General features: G+C 33.7%; 2 protein-coding genes and 1 long non-coding RNA gene across 3 annotated transcripts; all 3 read right to left on the bottom strand.

Moving 5' to 3' along the window:
• Positions 1–14,114: 14,114 nt before the first annotated feature.
• LOC131646051 (uncharacterized) lies at positions 14,115–17,571 on the bottom strand. The gene is made up of 7 exons (XM_058916220.1): positions 16,617–17,571; positions 16,279–16,526; positions 15,991–16,194; positions 15,802–15,894; positions 15,608–15,715; positions 15,150–15,512; positions 14,115–14,261 (listed from the first exon to the last, which is right to left on the bottom strand). Exons 1-7 carry the CDS (start codon positions 17,569–17,571, stop codon positions 14,115–14,117), a joined length of 2,118 nt encoding a protein of 705 aa, XP_058772203.1.
• A 306-nt stretch (positions 17,572–17,877) lies between these two features.
• Positions 17,878–20,721, bottom strand: LOC131646040 (uncharacterized). Its single transcript, XM_058916210.1, has 3 exons — positions 19,790–20,721; positions 18,719–19,606; positions 17,878–18,628 (listed from the first exon to the last, which is right to left on the bottom strand). The coding sequence occupies exons 1-3, from the start codon at positions 20,719–20,721 to the stop codon at positions 17,878–17,880; spliced, it is 2,571 nt and encodes an 856-aa protein (XP_058772193.1).
• Positions 20,722–21,636: 915 nt separating this feature from the next.
• Positions 21,637–23,613, bottom strand: LOC131645745 (uncharacterized). The gene is made up of 3 exons (XR_009297177.1): positions 23,227–23,613; positions 22,611–22,661; positions 21,637–21,713 (listed from the first exon to the last, which is right to left on the bottom strand). It is a non-coding gene; the product is annotated as an uncharacterized LOC131645745 (long non-coding RNA).
• Between the last annotated feature and the right edge of the window lie 1,205 nt (positions 23,614–24,818).

The following is a 24,818-nucleotide window of genomic DNA, read 5'->3' as shown; positions in this document are numbered from 1 at the left end:
TCTTGAATGATGTTGTCTCGAATCCCCTTTTTGAATTTACTATGAGTCGAGTCTTTGTACCATGATCAAGCAATAATTAGATTCACGAAATTGATTGAACAACCTTGAATCATTTAGACATTTGAATAAGTACTCCAAATCCAATTTTAAATCGATGGAACCTCAGTTCTTCAAATTAGGCTAACTTGCTTGACAAGCCACAGATGATTGAAAGAATAATGCAGTGCTTTGAAGAATCTTTGGAGATGAATCGAACTTATAGAAATAAAGAGAACCTTAAGTCTATCCTCCAATTAATGAACTCCAAACACACTTAAGTAATGATCCAGAAACTTCATCTTTCCTTGAGATACCCACTTGATACCTCTTTTTTTTTCTCTTAGAGATCTTGATGGAGATGCTTATTGTAGCTTGATAATCTTAAATAAAGAGGAGAGTCTCTAAACCATAGAAAAACCCTTATTACTAAGACCCTTGATTCCAATGCTCAATTATTGATTAAATGAATGCGTGGGTTTATTTATGACCTAAGATGTAGATGAAACGAGAAACATAAGCCAATTAAGAATAATTAGAAGGGCAAATTTTGAGGTGCAACAAGGGTTAGCTTCCAAAAAAAATCAGTCTTTTAAATAATAAATCCTTCAATAGAGTCAAAAAACCCAACAAAAACAGTTAGCCTCAACCTTGGGCTTCATACAAGGCACCAAAACAATAAAACTCCCTGTTAATAGTCAGCCTCAACCTTGGGCATTGTACAAGGCAGATAATAGAGTCTCCCCTAGTGAGTCCTTCATTTTTCAGTAGCCACAACCTTGGGCTTTGTACAAGGCAGAAAATAATGTTTTCCCTAGCTAGAGTCAGCCTCAATTCTGGGCTTTGTACAGAACACCAAATAAAATCCATCAAAATAAACCCTCCCCAAGTAGAGTCAGCCTGAATTCTGGGCTTTGTACAGAACATAAAAATCCCTTGTAAATTAATCCCCAGTGGAGTTTTCTCCCAGAGTCATAATCATAATCAATCAATCAAAAAGCCTCAAGCTTGGGCCTCATACAAGCCAGCTAAAAAGTCAAATCTTTTATACAATAGATAGACATAGCTTATCTCTATAGAGAGATATTTTTACTACTCTACCACATTCAAACAAACAAACATTACATTTCATTTCAATTTCAATCAAGTCTCCCATTTAGGATTTTGAAAGGCATGAGCTGGCAGTAAAACCCAGACATGTGGTAACTTTCCCTAATTTGGATGAGCATCTTTCTTTCATTTAAGAGATACTAGCATACTTGCAAACACACAAGTAAGGTCACTCTCTTAATGAAATGAATTCAATCATTCTGTCACTCTTTTAATGTTTGTGGTGGAATAGTAGAAATACCTCTCTATAAAGATGACTTCATGTCTCTTTACTGTAAACAGAGATTTAATTCAAAGCTTCAACCTTGAGCTTCAAGCAAGGCACCCAAAAATAATTAATCCCTAATTAGTTCCCCGAACTACATTAAGCTCTGACTTCCATTAGGGATATGTAGGCATAAGGTTCACAAGGAACCTCAGCGAGCTAATAAAATACCAAAAAATAGTCAGTCAGTCTGTCTGTCTTTCTTTTATTCAATTCAATTCCTTCTCCTAACACAAAGGAGAAACTTTCCCAATCATTAGCAGTAAACACAATCACAATGACACAGAGAAGGTTCCTGTAGAGTACTACAGATATGTAGGGTGTTTAAACACTTCCCTATGTATAACCGACCTCCCGGACTCCAGAATTTCTAGTCTAGGTGAATCCCCACACTTAGCAAACTCCTAGGGTTTAGTTGAGATCTTTTTTCCCCTTTCCTACTCGTAGGACAAATAAGAAAGTTCATGTGATATCGTAGGAAGAACTGAAATAAAATTCATCCCACCACGGGCGCATTCTCCTTCCAAATTTCGCGTGAAGGGTCTAGCGTGCCGTCCTCCCAAGTGAAACGGGGAGGTAAAAAAAACGACACCACAGTATATAACACAAAAAAATCTTCCAAAATACCAATGTATTCAAGTTTAACGAACTTCGTGACTTTTATGTAGTCTAGCACACAAAAATCTTCCAAAGTACCAAATTTTGAAAGTTTAACGAACTTCGTGACTTTTATGTAGTATAGCACACAAAAATCTTCCAAAATATTAAAATTTACAAGATTAACAAACTTCCTGGCTTTTATGCAATATAACACACAAAAATCTTCCAAAAGACCAAATTTTGGAAGTTTAAGAAACTTATTGACTTTTATGTAGTATAGCACACGAAAATCTTCCAAAATATTAAAATTTGCAAGTTTAACGAACTTCGTGACATTTTTGTAATATAGCACACGAAAATCTTCTATAATACCAAAATTTTCAAGTTTAAGAAACTTCTTGACTTTTATGTAGTATAGCACACGAAAATCTTCCAAATTAACAATGTATACAAGTTTAACGAACTTCATGATTTTAATGTAGTATAGCACACAAAAATCTTTCAAAAGACCAAATTTTACAAATTTAACGAACTTCGTGACATTTATGTAGTATAGCACACAAAAATCTTCCAAAAGATCAAATTTTGCAAGTCTAACAAACTTCTTGACATTTATGTAGTACAACACAAGAAAAGTTTCCAAAATACCAATGTATGCAAGTTTAACGAAATTCGTGACTTTTATGTAGCATATAACACAAAAAAATCTTCCAAAATACCAATGTATTCAAGTTTAACGAACTTCGTGACTTTTATGTAGTATAGCACACGAAAATCTTCCCAAAGACCATGTTTTGAAAGTTTAACAAAATTCTTGACTTTTATGTAGTATAACACACGAAAATCTGCCAAATTACCAAATTTTGCAAGTTTAACGAACTTCATGACTTTTATATAGTTTAACACCCAAAAATCTTCAAAAGGACCAAATTTTAGAAGTTTAATGAACTTCGTGACTTTTATGTAGTATAGCACACGAAAATCTTCCAAAAGACCAAATTTTGCAAGTATTACAAACTTCAAGACTTTTATGTAGTATAGCACACTAAAATATTCCAAAATACCAATGTATGTAAGTTTAACAAATTCCGTGACTTTTATGTAGTATATAGCACACGAAAATCTTCCAAAATACCAATGTATTCAAGTTTAACGAACTTCGTGACTTTTATGTAGTATAGCACACAAAAATCTTTCAAAATATTAAAATTTGCAAGTTTAACGAACTTCGTGACTTTTATGTAGTATAGCACACAAAAATCTTCCAAAAGACCAAATTTTGGAAGTTTAAGAAACTTATTGACTTTTATGTAGTATAGCACACGAAAATCTTCCAAAATATTAAAATTTGCAAGTTTAATGAACTTCGTGACTTTTATGTAATATAGCACACGAAAAATCTTCTATAATAACAAAATTTTCAAGTTTAAGAAACTTCTTGACTGTTATGCAGTATAGCACACGAAAATCTTCCAAATTACCAATGTATACAAGTTTAACGAACTTCGTGATTTTAATGTAGTATAGCACACAAAAGTCTTTCAAAAGACCAAATTTTACAAATTTAACGAACTTCGTGACATTTATGTAGTATAGCACACAAAAATCTTCCAAAAGATCATATTTTGCAAGTCTAACAAACTTCTTGACTTTTATGTAGTACAACACAAGAAAAGTTTCCAAAATACCAATGTATGCAAGTTTAACGAAATTCGTGACTTCTTTGTAGTATAGCACAGAAAATCTTCCAAATTAGCAATGTATCCAAGTTTAAAGAACTTCGTTACTTTTATGTAGTATAGCACACGAAAATCTTCCCAAAGACCATGTTTTGAAAGTTTAACAAAATTCTTGACTTTTATGTAGTATAGCACACGAAACTCTGCCAAATTACCAAATTTTGCAAGTTTAACGAACTTCATGACTTTTATATAGTTTAACACCCAAAAATCTTCATAAGAACCAAATTTTAGAAGTTTAATGAACTTCGTGACTTTTATGTTGTATAGCATACGAAAATCTTCCAAAAGACCAAATTATTGCAAGTTTTACAAACTTCAAGACTTTTATATAGTATAGCACACTAAAATATTACATAATACCAATGTATGTAAGTTTAACAAATTCCGTGACTTTTATGAAGTATATAGCACACAAAAATCTTCCAAAATACCAATGTATTCAAGTTTAACGAACGTCGTGACTTTTATGTAGTATAACACACAAAAATCTTCGAAAGTACCAAATTTTGAAAGTTTAACGAACTTCAAGACTTTTATGTAGTATAGCACACAAAAATCTTCCAAAATATTAAAATTTACAAGATTAACAAACTTCCTGACTTTTCTGCAGTATAACACACAAAAATCTTCCAAAAGACCAAATTTTGGAAGTTTAAGAATCTTATTGACTTTTATGTAGTATAGCACACGAAAATCTTCCAAAATATTAAAATTTGCAAGTTTAACGAACTTCGTGACTTTTATGTAATATAGCACACGAAAAATCTTCTATAATACCAAAATTTTCAAGTTTAAGAAACTTCTTGACTTTTATATAGTATAGCACACGAAAATCTTCCAAATTAAAAATGTATACAAGTTTAACGAACTTCATGATTTTAATGTAGTATAGCACACAAAAATCTTTCAAAAGACCAAATTTTACAAATTTAACGAACTTCGTGACATTTATGTAGTATAGCACACAAAAATCTTCCAAAAGATCAAATTTTGCAAGTCTAACAAACTTCTTGACTTTTATGTAGTACAACACAAGAAAAGTTTCCAAAATACCAATGTATGCAAGTTTAACGAAATTCGTGACTTTTATGTAGTATAGCACAGAAAATCTTCCAAATTAGCAATGTAAACAAGTTTAACGAACTTCGTGACTTTTATGTAGTATAGCACACGAAAATCTTCCCAAAGACCATATTTTGAAAGTTTAACAAAATTCTTGACTTTTATGTAGTATAACACACGAAAATATGCCAAATGACCAAATTTTGCAAGTTAAACGAACTTCATGACTTTTATATAGTTTAACACCCAAAAATCTTCAAAAGGACCAAATTTTAGAAGTTTAATGAACTTCGTGACGTTTATGTAGTGTATAGCACACGAAAATATTCCAAAAGACCAAATTTTGCAAATTTTACAAACTTCAAGACTTTTATGTAGTATAGCACACTAAAATATTCCATAATACCAATGGATGTAAGTTTAACAAATTCCGTGACTTTTATGTAGTATATAGCACACGAAAATCTTCCAAAATACCAATGTATTCAAGTTTAACGAACTTTGTAACACCCGAGGCCGAAGAAGGCGAGGGTTGGTTGCACCGCATGGAACACCTGAGGCCGAAGAGGGCAAGGGTGGTCGCCACATCGGAATGAGAGGGATCCTAAAGCTGTGCAGGTATGAGACTACATGGTTGAAGGAAAGCTTATAAGGATTGATAGGTACTACCTATACCATCAAGATGCATCTTCTTTTCGGTAGCCCATTTCATAAGAACTCCACAGTTAAGCGTGCTTGACTTGGAGTAGTATTGGGATGGGTGACCTTCTGGGAAGTTTCCCGGAAAGCGTGCTAGTGAGGTCAAAGCATGCTGAAAAGACCCGTGTTGGTTTGTGGGGTCAGTCGATCATCCTGAAAGCAGTCTGGGGCGTTACAAATGGTATCAGAGCCAGACCTCTCCCAGTACGATGTGGTTCAAGGACGAACCATGCGGAAGCTGGTGGGCATGTAACACCCGAGGCCGAAGAAGGCGAGGGTTGGTTGCACCGCATGGAACACCTGAGGCCGAAGAGGGCAAGGGTGGTCACCACATCGGAATGAGAGGGATCCTAAAGCTGTGCAGGTATGAGACTACATGGTTGAAGGAAAGCTTATAAGGATTGATAGGTACTACCTATACCAACAAGATGCATCTTCTTTTCGGTAGCCCATTTCATAAGAACTCCACAATTAAGCGTGCTTGACTTGGAGTAGTATTGGGATGGGTGACCTTCTGGGAAGTTTCCCGGAAAGCGTGCGAGTGAGGTCAAAGCATGCTGAAAAGACCCGTGTTGGTTTGTGGGGTCAGTTGATCATCCTGAAAGCAGTCTGGGGCGTTACAAACTTCGTGACTTTTATGTAGTATAGCACACAAAAGTCTTTCAAAATATTAAAATTTGCAAGTTTAACGAACTTCGTGACTTTTATGTAGTATAGAACACAAAAATCTTCCAAAAGACCAAATTTTGGAAGTTTAAGAAACTTATTGACTTTTATGTAGTATAGCACACGAAAATCTTCCAAAATATTAAAATTTGCATGTTTAACGAACTTCGTGACTTTTATGTAATAGAGCACACGAAAAATCTTCTATGATAACAAAATTTTCAAGTTTTAGAAACTTCTTGACTTTTATGTAGTATAGCACACGAAAATCTTCCAAATTACCAATGTATACAAGTTTAACGAACTTCGTGATTTTTATGTAGTATAGCACATGAAAATATTCCAAAAGACCAAATTTTACAAATTTAACGAACTTCGTGACTTTTATGTAGTATAGCACACAAAAATCTCCCAAAAGATCAAATTTTGCAAGTCTAACAAACTTCTTGACTTTTATGTAGTACAACACAAGAAAAGTTTCCAAAATACCAATGTATGCAAGTTTAACGAAATTCGTGACTTTTATGTAGTATAGCACATAAAATCTTCCAAATTAGCAATATATACAAGTTTAACGAACTTCGTGACTTTTATGTAGTATAGCACATGAAAATCTTCCCAAAGACCATGTTTTGAAAGTTTAACAAAATTCTTGACTTTTATGTAGTATAGCACACGAAAATCTGTCAAATTACCAAATTTTGCAAATTTAACGAACTTCATGACTTTTATATAGTTTAACACACAAAAATCTTCAAAAGGACCAAATTTTAGAAGTTTAACGAACTTCGTGACTTTTATGTAGTATAGCACACAAAAATCTTCCAAAAGACCAAATTTTGCAAGTTTTACAAAGTTCAAGGCTTTTATGTAGTGTAACACAAAAAAATATTCCATAATACCAATGTATGTAAGTTTAACAAATTCCGTGACTTTTATGTAGTATTAGCACACGAAAATCTTCCAAAATACCAACGTATTCAAGTTTAACGTACTTCGTGACTTTTATGCAGTATAGAACACAAAAATCTTCGAAAGTACCAAATTTTGAAAGTTTAACGAACTTAGTGATTTTTATGTAGTATACCACACGAAAATCTTCCAAAATATTAAAATTGGAAGTTTAACAAACTTCATGACTTTTATGTAGTATAGCACACGAAAATCTTCCAAAAGACCAAATTTTGGAAGTTTAAGAAACTTATTGACTTTTATTTAGTATATCACACGAAAATATTCCAAAATATTAAAATTTGCAAGTTTAACGAACTTCGTGACTTTTGTGAAATAGAGCACACGAAAAATATTCTATAATACCAAAATTTTCAAGTTTTAGAAACTTCTTGACTTTTATGTAGTATAGCACACGAATATCATCCAAATTACCAATGTATACAAGTTTAACGAACTTCGTGATTTTTATGTAGTATAGCACATGAAAATCTTCCAAAAGACCAAATTTTACAAATTTAACGAACTTCGTGACTTTTATGTAGTATAGCACACAAAAATCTTCCAAAAGATCAAATTTTGTAAGTCTAACAAACTTCTTGACTTTTATGTAGTACAACACAAGAAAGGTTTCCAAAATACCAATGTATGCAAGTTTAACGAAATTCGTGACTTTTATGTAGTATAGCACATAAAATCTTCCAAATTAGCAGTATATACAAGTTTAACGAACTTCGTGACTTTTTTGTAGTATATCACATGAAAATCTTCCCAAAGACCATGTTTAGTAAGTTTAACAAAATTCTTGACTTTTATGTAGTATAGCACACGAAACTCTGCCAAATTACCAAATTTTGCAAATTTAACGAACTTCATGACTTTTATATAGTTTAACACCCAAAAATCTTCATAAGAACCAAATTTTAGAAGTTTAATGAACTTCGTGACTTTTATGTTGTATAGCATACGAAAATCTTCCAAAAGACCAAATTATTGCAAGTTTTACAAACTTCAAGACTTTTATATAGTATAGCACACTAAAATATTACATAATACAAATGTATGTAAGTTTAACAAATTCCGTGACTTTTATGAAGTATATAGCACACAAAAATCTTCCAAAATACCAATGTATTCAAGTTTAACGAACGTCGTGACTTTTATGTAGTATAACACACAAAAATCTTCGAAAGTACCAAATTTTGAAAGTTTAACGAACTTCAAGACTTTTATGTAGTATAGCACACAAAAATCTTCCAAAATATTAAAATTTACAAGATTAACAAACTTCCTGACTTTTCTGCAGTATAACACACAAAAATCTTCCAAAAGACCAAATTTTGGAAGTTTAAGAATCTTATTGACTTTTATGTAGTATAGCACACGAAAATCTTCCAAAATATTAAAATTTGCAAGTTTAACGAACTTCGTGACTTTTATGTAATATAGCACACGAAAAATCTTCTATAATACCAAAATTTTCAAGTTTAAGAAACTTCTTGACTTTTATATAGTATAGCACACGAAAATCTTCCAAATTAAAAATGTATACAAGTTTAACGAACTTCATGATTTTAATGTAGTATAGCACACAAAAATCTTTCAAAAGACCAAATTTTACAAATTTAACGAACTTCGTGACATTTATGTAGTATAGCACACAAAAATCTTCCAAAAGATCAAATTTTGCAAGTCTAACAAACTTCTTGACTTTTATGTAGTACAACACAAGAAAAGTTTCCAAAATACCAATGTATGCAAGTTTAACGAAATTCGTGACTTTTATGTAGTATAGCACAGAAAATCTTCCAAATTAGCAATGTAAACAAGTTTAACGAACTTCGTGACTTTTATGTAGTATAGCACACGAAAATCTTCCCAAAGACCATATTTTGAAAGTTTAACAAAATTCTTGACTTTTATGTAGTATAACACACGAAAATATGCCAAATGACCAAATTTTGCAAGTTAAACGAACTTCATGACTTTTATATAGTTTAACACCCAAAAATCTTCAAAAGGACCAAATTTTAGAAGTTTAATGAACTTCGTGACGTTTATGTAGTGTATAGCACACGAAAATATTCCAAAAGACCAAATTTTGCAAATTTTACAAACTTCAAGACTTTTATGTAGTATAGCACACTAAAATATTCCATAATACCAATGGATGTAAGTTTAACAAATTCCGTGACTTTTATGTAGTATATAGCACACGAAAATCTTCCAAAATACCAATGTATTCAAGTTTAACGAACTTTGTAACACCCGAGACCGAAGAAGGCGAGGGTTGGTTGCACCGCATGGAACACCTGAGGCCGAAGAGGGCAAGGGTGGTCGCCACATCGGAATGAGAGGGATCCTAAAGCTGTGCAGGTATGAGACTACATGGTTGAAGGAAAGCTTATAAGGATTGATAGGTACTACCTATACCATCAAGATGCATCTTCTTTTCGGTAGCCCATTTCATAAGAACTCCACAGTTAAGCGTGCTTGACTTGGAGTAGTATTGGGATGGGTGACCTTCTGGGAAGTTTCCCGGAAAGCGTGCTAGTGAGGTCAAAGCATGCTGAAAAGACCCGTGTTGGTTTGTGGGGTCAGTCGATCATCCTGAAAGCAGTCTGGGGCGTTACAAATGGTATCAGAGCCAGACCTCTCCCAGTACGATGTGGTTCGAGGACGAACCATGCGGAAGCTGGTGGGCATGTAACACCCGAGGCCGAAGAAGGCGAGGGTTGGTTGCACCGCATGGAACACCTGAGGCCGAAGAGGGCAAGGGTGGTCACCACATCGGAATGAGAGGGATCCTAAAGCTGTGCAGGTATGAGACTACATGGTTGAAGGAAAGCTTATAAGGATTGATAGGTACTACCTATACCAACAAGATGCATCTTCTTTTCGGTAGCCCATTTCATAAGAACTCCACAATTAAGCGTGCTTGACTTGGAGTAGTATTGGGATGGGTGACCTTCTGGGAAGTTTCCCAGAAAGCGTGCGAGTGAGGTCAAAGCATGCTGAAAAGACCCGTGTTGGTTTGTGGGGTCAGTTGATCATCCTGAAAGCAGTCTGGGGCGTTACAAACTTCGTGACTTTTATGTAGTATAGCACACAAAAGTCTTTCAAAATATTAAAATTTGCAAGTTTAACGAACTTCGTGACTTTTATGTAGTATAGAACACAAAAATCTTCCAAAAGACCAAATTTTGGAAGTTTAAGAAACTTATTGACTTTTATGTAGTATAGCACACGAAAATCTTCCAAAATATTAAAATTTGCATGTTTAACGAACTTCGTGACTTTTATGTAATAGAGCACACGAAAAATCTTCTATAATAACAAAATTTTCAAGTTTTAGAAACTTCTTGACTTTTATGTAGTATAGCACACGAAAATCTTCCAAATTACCAATGTATACAAGTTTAACGAACTTCGTGATTTTTATGTAGTATAGCACATGAAAATATTCCAAAAGACCAAATTTTACAAATTTAACGAACTTCGTGACTTTTATGTAGTATAGCACACAAAAATCTCCCAAAAGATCAAATTTTGCAAGTCTAACAAACTTCTTGACTTTTATGTAGTACAACACAAGAAAAGTTTCCAAAATACCAATGTATGCAAGTTTAACGAAATTCGTGACTTTTATGTAGTATAGCACATAAAATCTTCCAAATTAGCAATATATACAAGTTTAACGAACTTCGTGACTTTTATGTAGTATAGCACATGAAAATCTTCCCAAAGACCATGGTTTGAAAGTTTAACAAAATTCTTGACTTTTATGTAGTATAGCACACGAAAATCTGTCAAATTACCAAATTTTGCAAATTTAACGAACTTCATGACTTTTATATAGTTTAACACACAAAAATCTTCAAAAGGACCAAATTTTAGAAGTTTAACGAACTTCGTGACTTTTATGTAGTATAGCACACAAAAATCTTCCAAAAGACCAAATTTTGCAAGTTTTACAAAGTTCAAGGCTTTTATGTAGTGTAACACAAAAAAATATTCCATAATACCAATGTATGTAAGTTTAACAAATTCCGTGACTTTTATGTAGTATTAGCACACGAAAATCTTCCAAAATACCAACGTATTCAAGTTTAACGTACTTCGTGACTTTTAGGCAGTATAGAACACAAAAATCTTCGAAAGTACCAAATTTTGAAAGTTTAACGAACTTAGTGATTTTTATGTAGTATAGCACACGAAAATCTTCCAAAATATTAAAATTGGAAGTTTAACAAACTTCATGACTTTTATGTAGTATAGCACACGAAAATCTCGCAAAAGACCAAATTTTGGAAGTTTAAGAAACTTATTGACTTTTATTTAGTATAGCACACGAAAATATTCCAAAATATTAAAATTTGCAAGTTTAACGAACTTCGTGACTTTTGTGAAATAGAGCACACGAAAAATATTCTATAATACCAAAATTTTCAAGTTTTAGAAACTTCTTGACTTTTATGTAGTATAGCACACGAATATCATCCAAATTACCAATGTATACAAGTTTAACGAACTTCGTGATTTTTATGTAGTATAGCACACGAAAATATTCCAAAAGACAAAATTTTACAAATTTAACGAACTTCGTGACTTTTATGTAGTATAGCACACAAAAATCTTCCAAAAGATCAAATTTTGCAAGTCTAACAAACTTCTTGACTTTTATGTAGTACATCACAAGAAAAGTTTTCAAAATACCAATGTATGCAAGTTTAATGAAATTCGTGACTTTTATGTAGTATAGCACAGAAAATCTTCCAAATTAGCAATGTATACAAGTTTAACGAACTTCGTTACTTTTATGTAGTATAGCACACGAAAATCTTCCCAAAGACCATGTTTTGAAAGTTTAACAAAATTCTTGACTTTTATGTAGTATAGCACACGAAAATCTGTCAAATTACCAAATTTTGCAAATTTAACGAACTTCATGATTTTTATATAGTTTAACACACAAAAATCTTCAAAAGGACCAAATTAAGAAGTTTAACGAACTTCGTGACTTTTATGTAGTATAGCACACAAAAATCTTCCAAAAGACCAAATTTTGCAAGTTTTACAAACTTCAAGACTTTTATGTAGTATAGCACACTAAAATATTCCATAATACCAATGTATGTAAGTTTAACAAATTCCGTGACTTTTATGTAGTATATAGCACACGGAAATCTTCCAAAATACCAATGTATTCAAGTTTAACGAACTTCGTGACTTTTATGTAGTATAGCACACAAAAATCTTTCAAAATATTAAAATTGGCAAGTTTAACGAACTTCGTGACTTTTATGTAGTATATCACACAAAAATCTTCCAAAAGACCAAATTTTGGAAGTTTAAAAAACTTATTGACTTTTATGTAGTATAGCACACGAAAATCTTCCAAAATTTTAAAATCTGCAAGTTTAATGAACTTCGTGACTTTTATGTAATATAGCACACGAAATATCTTCTATAATAACAAAATTTTCAAGTTTAAGAAACTTCTTGACTGTTATGCAGTATAGCACACGAAAATCTTCCAAATTACCAATGTATACAAGTTTAACGAACTTCGTGATTTTAGTGTAGTATAGCACATAAAAACCTTTCAAAAGACCAAATTTTACAAATTTAACGAATTTCGTGACATTTATGTAGTATAGCACACAAAAATCTTCCAAAAGATCAAATTTTACAAGTCTAACAAACTTCTTGACTTTTATGTAGTACAACACAAGAAAAGTTTCCAAAATACCAATGTATGCAAGTTTAACGAAATTCGTGACTTCTTTGTAGTATAGCACATAAAATCTTCCAAATTAGCAATGTATCCAAGTTTAAAGAACTTCGTAACTTTTATGTAGTATAGCACACGAAAACCTTCCCAAAGACCATGTTTTGAAAGTTTAAGAAAATTCTTGACTTTTATGTAGTATAGCACACGAAAATCTGCAAAATTACCAAATTTTGCAAGTGTAACGAACTTCATGACTTTTATATAGTTTAACACCCAAAAATCTTCAAAAGAACCAAATTTTAGAAGTTTAATGAACTTCGTGACTTTTATGTAGTATAGCACACGAAAATCTTCCAAAAGACCAAATTATTGGAAGTTTTACAAACTTCAAGACTTTTATATAGTATAGCACACTAAAATATTACATAATACCAATGTATGTAAGTTTAACAAATTCCGTGACTTTTATGTAGTATATAGCACACAAAAATCTTCCAAAATACCAATGTATTCAAGTTTAACGAACTTCGTGACTTTTATGTAGTATAGCACACAAAAATCTTTGAAAGTACCAAATTTTGAAAGTTTAACGAACTTCGTGACTTTTACGTAGTATAGCACACAAAAATCTTCCAAAATATTAAAATTTACAAGATTAACAAACTTCCTGACTTTTCTGCAGTATAACACACAAAAATCTTCCAAAAGACCAAATTTTGGAAGTTTAAGAAACTTATACTTTTATGTAGTATAGCACACGGAAATCTTCCAAAATAATAAAATTTGCAAGTTTAACGAACTTCGTGACTTTTAAAACCGTTGTTATATGTTATGCATTTTAAACCATTTATTTGCCACGGTTTATTTCATGTTATGCATTCTAAACCATTTATCTGCCACGGTTTATTTCTGTATCATTACATAAATATATATATATATATATATATATTTATATTTATATATATATTTATATATATTTATATATATATATATATATAAATATATATGTATAAATATATATATATCAATATTAAATTAACAATAAAATTAACATTAATAGTAGTTCATCCACTAATAATAGTTGGATACTAAGTTTTTCATCCCAAATTCAAAATCAAAACAACCATATTAAGTTGATCCATGATCCCTACACTATTTAAGTTGTACCACCACAAGTTTCTCTCAAAATGGAGTCATCCCAAAATAACCAAAAAAAGTTCTAAAAACTGGGCTAGATAACATAAAACAACTATTCTTCTTGATCTTCTCCTTGCTCTTCTTCCACATCTTCTGAACAACCACCTTCTTCAACATCTTCAGCATAACCTCCTTCCACATCTTCATGATCATCACAAGCTTCTTCCATATCTTCATCACAATCTGCTTCCTCTCCACCCTACAATAAACATAACATCATTCAACATTCATAAGTGTACTAGTCATGGTTGTGTAAAATAGAATCATGAATCAAAAGACAGTTTTAGGCCATCACCACCAGAATCATGCATACACCTATTTCAGAATCGTTTCCCTATTTCATACACATATTTCAGAATCAAATCAATGGAAATATAGAATTCTTACAAACTGAAATAAAACAGAAGAACTCACTTAAGAATTATCTCTATCAATCAATGGAAATATAGAATTCTTACAAACTGAAATAAAATAATCAATTAAACAAGTTGGTCCATCAAGGCGCAAGGGCTTGAATTCAGTAAGTATATCCTAAGTTAGAACCCACTTTTACTCTATTTCATTTGGTCATTTTTATTCTAGTTAAGCCAAATGTAATAGTTTAAATATGAGTTCTATTCTTATCTTTACTTCTATATAGTTAAGAGATATGATTTGCTAAACAAGCAAGTACAGATCTTAATAGATTCTCCAAAAATGCACTCCAAAGACCTACTTTGTCATTGTCACCCTACTTTGTTAGACCTATAAAATAAAGCACAGAAACAACATTTCGAGTAAACACTTAATGTGATCCCTGCACTTGTTCATCCATGATAACCATACAATTTCAGAAATTCAGTGATAATTCAGTTTCTTAATGTGATCCCTATACAGTTTCTAATTCTTGATAATTGATCAGTTTCTAATTCAGTGCCCTATACACTTTCAGAAAACACTTGCCATCAAATTAGTGCCCTATACAGTTTCTAATTCAGTGCCCTATGCACTTGTTCATCCATGATAACCATGCAATTTCAGAAAACACTTGATAATTCAGTTCCCTAAACAGTGCCATATGCTGCAATTTTTGTAGTTTAGAGTATACCTGTTCGCAATGCGGAATATGAGTTGATGCAGACGAATGTGGATCAGCAGGAGCAACAGTAGAACTAATGGAACAGCCCATAGCACTTGCCATCAAATTAGAGATCTCGTCGTCGCTCATATGTGGGTTTTGTTGCTTCATCATTGTCTTAAATAGCGCCTTCATACCATCCATCTCCCTCTTCATGCCAGCCACTTCATCATTATGTTGCCTTTTAATAACCAGAATTTCTTCTTTTCTTTTAAGCATGGTAGGTGTTATTGTTCTTCCATAGCAACGAACTCGTCCAGATTTTTCTTTCCCAAACAAGGAGTTAAATGTCTCAGATTCAGTTGAATTCTGAACTGATTCTTGAAGCTTAGACTAATTAAAAAATATTCACATTAGAAAATATTCACATTATAAAAATAAATGATTAAAGGCAAATGTTGATTAAAGGCATAATCTGCCTGGCTTACAATTACACTTGAAGTTTCCTCATCCGGCTGTTTTCCTTTTCGACTTTGTCGAGTCTCAATGAACATCTCTGCCTGGCTAACTTCCTTTCCGTCCTCTTTCTTAGCACGCTACATTGGTTGATAATAAACACATCAAAATATGAATCACTCAACCAATACATAATTGTAAATTGAAGGATGTATGAACACCCTACCAGTTTTGCACGAATCCTCGCAAAGTTTGTTGGGCCCATCCGATGCATATACTTTTGCTTAGCTCTGTTCACAGCATTGATTTTGCTAATTTTCTACATTCAGAAACAGCAAAATTAGGGACAGCAAATGTTAAATTACAGAATTAAATATTAGGGACAGCATTGATCAATTGCTAATTGTTATCTTACTTGGATGTTATTGTTCTTCCAATAGGATATCAATTGCTTGAAATGAACTTCAGGTACGGTCTGGGGACGATGCTTCAATCTTTCACTCATAGTAGTGTACTTTAAAAAACAACTCTTTTTGAGATCTTTCTTGAAACGCCTCCAAGCATCATTAATGCGAGAGAAAACCGCTCTACGTCCATTTTCAGGGATAATGAATTTATCCTACAACAAAAAAGGAAATTAGTGACAAGTAAATAAGGAACACAACTTATGTTTAGATTCACACAGTGACAAATTCCCACTTACAGTGACAAATTCCCATATACGGTCCTTGTTTGCTTTCTTCAAAGCTTTGAAGTTAGTAAAAACTAAGGGACACAAGTCTGAATTCCTTGCGACAGTGCCAAGGAAACAACTCAAATCTGTCACGGTTCGATCATTGGGTCCAATAGGTTCTCCATCATCGTCTAAGACCACCTCTTCACGATCCGCACTCTTTCTAGCATGGATTTTCAAACATTTAGTTGGTCCACGTGTCCTTTTCTTACTTGCCCCTGTGTTAGATAAAATATAATTAGCATGGGATATAAATTTGAATGAAACAATAATAAAGAATAATGCATGACACGAAGCTTAGTACGTACCTTCAGTTTGTTTACTTCCATTTTGCTGAGTGTTTTCCTCTTCACCCATCATATTTTCTTCTTCCTCAAGATTCTCACATTCATCTTCTTCACTATTTTCCCCATTTTCTTTGAGGAATTCTTCAATTGATGTCGATTTACACATTGGGCTTCGTTTTGTCTTCTTCAAGCCACTTCCTTGCCCTGTCCCAGAATTTCCATCGACTTCTATCATTGCCCTTTTCATACGATTCTGGTTTGACCTTGAATCAGCAGTGTCAGCCACCCGTTTCTCCTTAGGTTGCTGCTTTGCACTTGAAGTATTCTGCTTTGCACTTGAAGGAAGTTGCTGAGACGCAATTGAAGGACGTTTCTGATTCGCACTCGAAGCTTGTTGCTTAGCACTTGAAACTTGTTGCTTAGCGCTTGAAACTTGTTGTTTAGCACTTGAAACTTGTTGCTGCTTTGCACTTCCTTGTTGCTGCTTTGCACTTGCACTTGAAGGATTCTGCTTATCATTTCCTTGTTGCTGCCTGGTCCTTGAATCAACAATTTCAGGCCCTGTTTTTTTAGCAAGTTGCTGCCTGGTCCTTGAAGCAATTTCAGGCCCTGTTTTGGGATTCACTTGCTGCATGGTCCTTGAATCAGTACATTCAGCCCCTACTTTTTTGGGAGTTGTCTGCCTTGTCCTCATTTTGGTTGGATAAAACACATCGGCCGAACTATCAATCTTTGAAGCAGCAGTTTCAAACTTAGATAAGTTGAATAGTTCCCTAGATGCAGGCACAAAAGGAGGTCGGATGCCCACTTTACTAGTTCCTTCACGGTTATTATTATTTACCATCTCGCATTTGATATCATACTTCTTAGCCAATTCAGCACTGGATCTAAATAGAGGCAACCAAAAATTGGCGGTAACTTGTTCACCCTTTTGTGCGGCAGCCGTCTTCTTTTGCAAGTTTGAAACCTTCTTCATTTTCTGTTAACATGGAAAATATTAAAAGAAACAAAGTTTAACCAATCAGCACTAATTTGCAATATTCAAACGGTTAACAATAACTCACAAATTACTGGACATGAAGATAAATTACATATGATTCAAAACATAGTGGATTTACAAAAACAGAAATGAAATAGATTCAACACATCCAATCAGTTACATCAGAAATTCTAATGATATTGTCATTCTCCTAATGAAAACAGCTCATAAAACCAATACATGAAAAGTTCAAATGGAAAATAAAAAAGAAATGTATTACACCAGAAATGAAATAGATTGACATTAGTCCATGAAATCAAATAGGGTATCATCATAATCAAAATCCTCTCCATCACTTTCAGCTTCATTCATTTCATAAGGTGTTTCAGCTATTGTTGCAGGTATGTCTTCCCTAACCCAATTTAATTCACCATCACCATCACTATTTTCTCCACTTTCAGCTTGTAAGTTTGACGGGTCAGCAATGTTAAAGAAATCTCGTGGAACTGTTTGCAGAGCATAATGCCGGTTTGGATCAAAAGGGTCTTGGACATAGTAACATTGATGAACTTGAGAAGGTAGCACAAATGGATCATTCTGATAAATTTTCTTATTGAAACGCACACAAGTAAGTCCGTATTTGTCTTTTTCAACCTCAAACCAATCGCACTTAAACAATACAAAGTTGAAATTTCCATAGTAGTATAACTCAATTATATCAACAATGGTTCCATAATATGTGATGGATTCTGTCCTAGGATTTCCATCCTTGGAGCTAGCGAAACTTGAAGTTAGTGAAACTAAAGTTACGCCAGAATTTTGAGTTTTGCGATTTGTATCTCGTTTCCTAGTATGGAACCTATATCCATTAATGACATAACCTGGATACCTCTTTGCAACAAAATTAGGACCTCTAGAAAGTTTTTCAAGTTGTAATGGCACATCATCATTCTGGGCACGAGTTTTAAACCATTCACTAAATTCTTTACTTTGAGTTTTGGCCTTGGTCCACTTCCTTTTGTTAGTGTTTGAATTAACACTTTGATCATGCTCACTACAAAAGTCAGCAAATTATATGTTAACATATCTCTAATCTTAGGATTAGTAGATAAATACATAGGAGGACAAATAGTTATTGTACTACCTGATGTAAATTTGAACTTCATTGCAATTGAATAAGATGTATCGATGGGCATCATCCTTTGATTTCACATCAAGATGAAAGGGTTTGCCTGCCCCCCCTAAAGGACGACCGGCAGTTGTAAAGTAATCATCTGGATCTGTTTCAAGTGAATCGGTAACATCATAATTCCGACTCTTCCTATTAAACCTTGTATCTACATTGCTATGCAAATACCTTGAGCAAAATGTTATAGCTTCTTCAGCCAGATACCCCTTGGCAATAGAACCTTCAGGATAAGCTCTATTGCGGACATAGTTCTTAAGTTTACACAAGTATCTTTCGGTGGGATACATCCATCGAAATTGAACAGGACCACCCAATCTAACTTCATTTACAAGGTGAATAGGCAAGTGAACCATTATGTCAAAGAAACTTGGAGGAAATATCATCTCCAACTGACAAAGTATCTCTGCAATCTCATTTTCTAGGTAATCTAAATCTTCCACTTGTATAACTTTCTGACATAGAGAGCGGAAAAAGGAACCAAGACGAATTAGTGGGGTTGCCACCTCCTTGGGCATTGTGCTTCTTACTGCGATTTGCAACAAATAGTGTAACATGAAATGCGCATCATGGCTCTTGTAACCAGATATTTTTTTGTCACCAACTTGTACACATTTTGAAATATTTGATGCAGTCCCATTTGGTAACTTGGCAGCCTTTATAACTCCACAAAAAATTGACTTCTCGTGTGGAGTCATTGAGAAACACGCTTTTGCAAACTCTGAACGTCCTCCACCAATCTCCCTTGGATGAAGTTTTTCTCTAATTCCCATTTCTTGCAAATCATAACGGGCTTTAATATGATCTTTTGTCTTCCCCATGATGTCCAAAAGAGTTCCAACAATACTATCAAATATGTTTTTTTCAATGTGCATTACATCTAAGTTATGGCGCAATGTATTTTTAGCCCAGTAAGGCAACTCAAAAAAAATTGACCTCTTCTTCCACGGGCCATCAACTTTCTTCTTTTTCTTCCCAAATTCATTATTGAAATCTTTTAAGAGTTCAAGAATTTCAGCCCCGTTTAACATGGATGGTGCAGTTCTATGTTCTTCTTCTCCGTTAAATGATTTGACATCGTCTCTCCAAGAATGAGTTCTTGGTAAAAAGGTACGGTGGTCCATATAACACATCTTATGACTGTGTTTGAGGTATAACGAATTGGTGTTAGATTTACAACAAGCACACGCCAATTTTCCTTTGGTGCTCCATCCCGACAACATAGCATAAGCAGGGTAGTCACTAATTGTCCACAGAAGAGCTGCACGCATTTGAAAAGTTTGATTCATTGAAGAATCATATGTCTCTATGCCGGATTCCCATAACTCCTTTAGCTCCTCTATCAGTGGTTGGAGGTAAACATCGATATCGTTGCCAGGAGATTTTGGTCCAGGAATCAACAATGACAACATTGTATATTCAGGTTTCATGGACAGCCAAGGTGGTGTGTTGTATACCATCATCAAGACAGGCCATGTACTATGAGATAAGCTCATGGTCCTAAATGGATTAAACCCATCACTCGTTAAGCCAAGTCTTACATTGCGGGACTCACTAGAAAAATCTGGATGGAGCTCATCAAAGTCCTTCCACGCTTTACCGTCAGCAGGATGCCTCAATTTTCCATCCTTTGAGCGCTCTTCTTCATGCCATCTCATTGACTCAGCTGTCTTTGAACACATGAACAACCTTTGTAGTCTAGGAATCAACGGAAAGTGCCTCAAAACTTTTGCAGGAACTCTACAGTCATTTTTGGGTTGCTCAGACTCGCATCCTTCAGTTGCAGCATTTTGTTTCCACCGTGAAGCTTCACAAATAGTGCAAGAATTGTCCTTTTCATGCTCCTTCCAAAATTGCATGCAATCATTTGGGCATGCATCTATCTTCTTATAATCAAGGCCTAAACCACTTATCATGGCTTTTGTCTTGTAAAATGATTCCGGAATGTTCAAATCAGGCATTGCTTCTTTCAATAATTCTAATAGGGCAGTGAATGACGTATTGCTCTAGCCGTGGAGACATTTCAACAAGTAGAGTCGAATCGTGAATGATAACGAAGAGAAGTCTTTGCATCCAGGGTACAGTTCTTGTTCCGCCTCTTTAATCAAACTGTAAAACGTTCTAGCCTCGTCATTGGGACCTTCATCAACTCCGTGTGCTTCTGCCCTATCTCCATATATGTCATGCAATAAGCCAGGAATGTCATCATGTGATCCATCTTGATCTTCCATCCCATCACCAATTTCCATAGACCTTTGTAGTTTCTCCCCATGGTGCACCCAAACGTCATAACCGTCTAGAAAACCTTTGGCTATTAGGTGATCCCTAATAATATCCCTGGTTTTCCAATATATATTTTTACACTTAGCACAATGGCATAGAAGTTCACCTCCTTGAGGACTTCCTTTAGTGAAGGCAAAGTCTAAAAATCGAGTAACACCGTTGATGTACTCTTGACTAAACCACGGTAATTTAGTCCACTCTTTGTCCATCGCTTGATAATCTATATATTTGAAACACAACACATAACACATTCAAAACACATAACACATTCAAAACTGAATTCATATAAAAAAATGCACTAACAGTACCAAAACATGTGCTGAGCAACCAAAAAATTACTGGGACAGAATTATTGTATATAAATGGAATTACTGGGACAGAATCTTTGCAAGAATTATTGTATATACATTATATACCTAATATACAACTAATTAGGTAAGAAAAGCACTAACATGATTACTGATTTATAAAATTCATTTTTAGACGGCAACGGAATTATATAATCATATACATATGAATCAAAACATTCCATGAGATATACTACCACGTATTAAAATTTATATGGTGAAGCCTAAAAGAACACAAATTGTTACCTTAAAACAGAGAAATGGAGTCACACACAAATAAAATGCAGTTGTCGCTTTCCTTCGTCTCCTTTGAGGGAATTGAGCTGTATCAATAACAAAAAGAAATCAATAACCACACTGCAGCTATGCTATGCAACTTAATAATACACAAAATTAGATTTATAAAATTCATAACAGAGTCACGCAAATTCATAACAGATTTATAAAATCAATAGCCCTGTGTTTGAAACAAACAAATGCTGCCTTTTAAGTAACCTTCAGTAGCAGTTACACACAAATACCAGAAGGAGGATTTCATGTTTTTTATAATATTTTCTTTCTCTTTCTGCTACATTTACTAAATATGCATAAGAAACTTCCACAGCTTCATGATTTTTAGTTTACATACTGATAGAAACTTAAAGTATGTAAACTGAATGGCTACTTAAGAGCAAGAAGTGTACATACAATAGCACAGACTATATATATATCAGATACCGAAACTTAAAGTAGACATTTCAATAATTGAATTATTCTACGCCAAATAAAAATAACAACTAATTACAACATAAGCAACACTTCCTTACGAGATGCACAAACATTAATAGGACCCAATATAAGTTGATGCAAGAAAATTTAAGAAACAAACTACTAAGTAGTAGCATGAACAGCAGCCACAATAGTAGTGGCACATCAGTTCATCAAATCAAGTCACTAAAACATACAATCAGTTTTAACATTGAATCCTAAAGTTATATATGTATTGTGGATTGAAAGTAGTTACTAGTTAGTCCCAAATCCCAAGCCAAGAATCAGTTATATCATTCTAGCAAGATTAGTTTTGCCCAAAAATCACTTTTCTACTTAAAGGTCATCAAACACAAATCATTCCGCTACAAAGTACATGTCAAAATCAACTCTAGCAAGATCTAATCCAACACAGAGGAAAGCAGCAACAAACACAAATCTAAGTGAGCTCAGAAACAAGTAAGAACACTGACCTTAGTGCCAAAAGGACCTTCTGGATGATCTGTTTCAAGAATATTCCTCCCCTAAACAAACAAACAAAAAATACATAATTACAAACTTCCTTCAAATGAATAATCTATAGTATATTGCAGCATAATAGAGTTTCAGAGTAAAATTCATAAATTATCATACACATACACATATCATAATAACAAGAATTTCTTCTAATAATCACAAGAAATTCAATTCAATTCATGATATTAAGCATAACTAGCATTCTGATTTCGTCCCAAACAGAAAATCAATTTTAGATTTAACAATACTAACAGTCAAATAACGGAAATAGCAGTTATAACTTGAATCTAACATACTTTCTCAACCTAAAATCCACATCAGTTTTCAACCCTAACAAAATCTAACCTAAATCACCATAACAAAATCTAACATAAACTCAGTGCCTCTCTCAGTTTCAAATCACCATAACAAAATCTAACATAAATAACAACAACAGATATAACAATGCATAGATTAGGTCAAAATGAAGCCCTCAGTAGATTAGGTCAAAACAAAACATGCATCAAATCACACTATCCAAACATCAGTAGTAGAATTTGTTTAAACATAGATTAGGTCAAAAAGAAACCCTACCGTATTAGCCTCCAGAAGCTTTGGTACCTCACATGCAAAACAAAATATATATTAGGTCAAAAAAATCAAAGGAGACGAGGGAAGATGAGGAACACGAACAGAGAAGAGAATCGTACCCAGATAATCGTACGCAGATGAATAGAGGAAGCCTCCAGAAGCTTTGGTACCTCAACTGCAAAACAAAATATATATTAGGTCCAAACAAAATCAGAGGAGACGATAGAGAAGATGAGGAACACGAACAGAGAATCGTGACATGAAGAGAGTTAGGGTTCGTGAGATGAAGAGAGTTAGGATTCGTGAGATGAAGAGGGTTAGGGTTCGTGAGATGAAGAGGGTTAGGGTTCGTGAGATGAAGGTGAAGCAGAGATGAAAGCAGAGATGAAGATGAAGAAACTAACTTGTAAGCGATGGAGGTGGCAACAGCGGCGGAGCGGTGGAGCGGCAAAGCGAGATAGTTTTGGGAGATGGAGTTTTCAGAGTGTGCGTGTTTTTTGTTCATATGGCTTTGGGAGATGGAGTTTTTGTTCGTGTTCTTTCATTTATTTTCTTTTTTTTAATTAAAAAAAATAGAAAAGAAAATATTAAAAGATATAGAGGGAAACTAAAAAAAAAGGAGGGAACTTTTGGAGGGGTTTTTTTTGGGGTTTTGGCCACAGTTTGAACTGAAAATTATAGGCCTCGGTTTCTTAGTTGCGGCTTAAAATATCTACCGTTATACAGGCCACAATTTTACACTCCGGATTCAATATTTCTATAACATACGTCTACGCTTTGATAATCATGGCTAAATCATATATGTGGCCACAGTTTCTGAGCTGTGGACAATTTTAGCGTGGCCGTAGGCCAAATTTCTAGTAGTGTTAACGAACTTCGTGACTTTTATGTAGTATAGCACACAAAAATCTTTCAAAATATTAAAATTTGCAAGTTTAACGAACTTCGTGACTTTTATGTAGTATAGCACACAAAAATCTTCCAAAAGCCCAAATTTTGGAAGTTTAAGAAACTTATTGACTTTTATGTAGTATAGCACACGAAAATCTTCCAAAATATTAAAATTTGCAAGTTTAACGAACTTCGTGACTTGTATGTAATATAGCACACGAAAAATCTTCTATAATAACAAAATTTTCAAGTTTAAGAAACTTCTTGACTTTTATGCAGTATAGCACACGAAAATCTTCCGAATTACCAATGTATACAAGTTTAACGAACTTCGTGATTTTTAAGTAGTATAGCACACGAAAATCTTCCAAAAGACCAAATTTTACAAATTTAACGAACTTCGTGACTATTATGTAGTATAGCACACAAAAATCTTCCAAAAGATCAAATTTTGCAAGTCTAACAAACTTCTTGACTTTTATGTAGTTCATCACAAGAAAAGTTTTCAAAATACCAATGTATGCAAGTTTAATGAAATTTGTGACTTTTATGTAGTATAGCACAGAAAATCTTCCAAATTAGCAATGTATACAAGTTTAACGAACTTCGTTACTTTTATGTAGTATAGCACACGAAAATCTTCCCAAAGACCATGTTTTGAAAGTTTAACAAAATTCTTGACTTTTATGTAATATAGCACACGA

The sequence above is a fragment of the Vicia villosa genome, linkage group LG2 (assembly GCF_029867415.1).
Source record: "Vicia villosa cultivar HV-30 ecotype Madison, WI linkage group LG2, Vvil1.0, whole genome shotgun sequence".
Taxonomy (NCBI): Eukaryota; Viridiplantae; Streptophyta; class Magnoliopsida; order Fabales; family Fabaceae; genus Vicia; species Vicia villosa.
This window is presented reverse-complemented; position numbering and strand designations above follow the sequence as displayed.